We start from the raw sequence: 1,237 nt of genomic DNA, 5'->3' as shown, positions 1-1,237 counted from the left end.
GAATCCAAATCGATTGACTTACGAAACATTTTTTGCCCTTGCATCCTCCTCGACTTCTTCGTTTTTTGCCGTTGCGGTTTTTGCCCTTGCGTTTCTCGTTCTTACGTTTCTCGTTCTTACGTTTCTCGTTCTTACGTTTCTCGTTCTTACGTTCCTCGTTCTTACATTCCTCGTTCTTACATTCCTCGTTCTTACGTTTCTCGTTCTTACGTTTCTCGTTCTTAAGTTTCTTGTTCTTACGTTTCTTGTTCTTGCTCTTGCTCTTCTTTTTGCGTTTGCATTTCTTTGACCCACACTTCTTCGGCTTTTTACATGATTTGCATGACGACGATGAGCCTCTGGATTTCGTAACAATAACTTTAATACGTTTGTTCTTTTGAAGGCTGCTTGCTCTGCTTCGTTTGGCCGATTTGAATGAATTTCCCAAGCCACCTGATCCACTCCCACTGCTTCCGGATTTTAGCGCATTCGCATACGCGAATGGGTCTGGCAAGGCTATGGGTTCGGCCTCGGCTTCAGGTTCAGCTTCAGCCAAAGCTGCTGGTTCCGGCTCAGGGTCCGGGTTAGCAATGGGCTCACAAACTGTGAGCTATTTGATTGAAAATGAATAACATATTAGTTTGAAACCAATGTTAATCATTGAGTTTTTCCTTAACTTTCCTAAAGTTTTCAATTCATACTCACCACAAACGCTGTCGCAAACAATAAAAGTAGAACTTTTGACAACATTCTGAATATGATTCAATGCGTTGTCGTCGAATGATGAACAATTTTTGCCGATGCTTTTTTATATCAAGAAATTTCAACTTCAGTAGAACCGAATGTCTCATCTAAACTTCGTATATGATTGCTTTATCAGTATTTACACAATTGCAAAGTATTGAAACCAAATTTAATTGGGCTAAATTCTAAAAATTATGTCAATAAAATCAACAAGATATGCTTTTTATTTACATGTTTGTTTTCGCTATTGTTATTTCGACAAATATATGGAATTTATTTTGAATATTCTACCAAGGTGGTCCGATGCCCAGCGGTCAAAGTAAACAAGTCTCGACTTTTATTTCCAGCAAACACACATTTTCAGATGACCGAGATCAATTGGTTTAAATTATTTGCCGGGTTGAATCATAAATATTTGATGAGCCTCATAACCCTGTCGGCAGTAAATAGCTGTTGGTTGCAAAGACCTTTCTTAAAAGTTGAGATTGTATCTCAAATAGATGTTTATTTGTGA

General features: G+C 38.1%; 1 protein-coding gene across 1 annotated transcript; it reads right to left on the bottom strand.

The window, feature by feature from the left end:
• Positions 1 to 22: 22 nt before the first annotated feature.
• Positions 23 to 729, bottom strand: LOC129572105 (uncharacterized; the record flags this gene model as incomplete). Its single annotated transcript, XM_055452022.1, has 2 exons — positions 685 to 729; positions 23 to 589 (listed from the first exon to the last, which is right to left on the bottom strand). Coding segments are annotated over exons 1-2 (612 nt in total), but the record flags the coding sequence as incomplete, so codon positions are not given.
• Positions 730 to 1,237: the final 508 nt, after the last annotated feature.

This window comes from Sitodiplosis mosellana, unplaced genomic scaffold, assembly GCF_009176505.1.
Source record: "Sitodiplosis mosellana isolate CC-2019 unplaced genomic scaffold, AAFC_SMos_1.0 Smas_scaffold_4133, whole genome shotgun sequence".
Lineage (NCBI taxonomy): Eukaryota > Metazoa > Arthropoda > Insecta > Diptera > Cecidomyiidae > Sitodiplosis > Sitodiplosis mosellana.
This window is presented reverse-complemented; position numbering and strand designations above follow the sequence as displayed.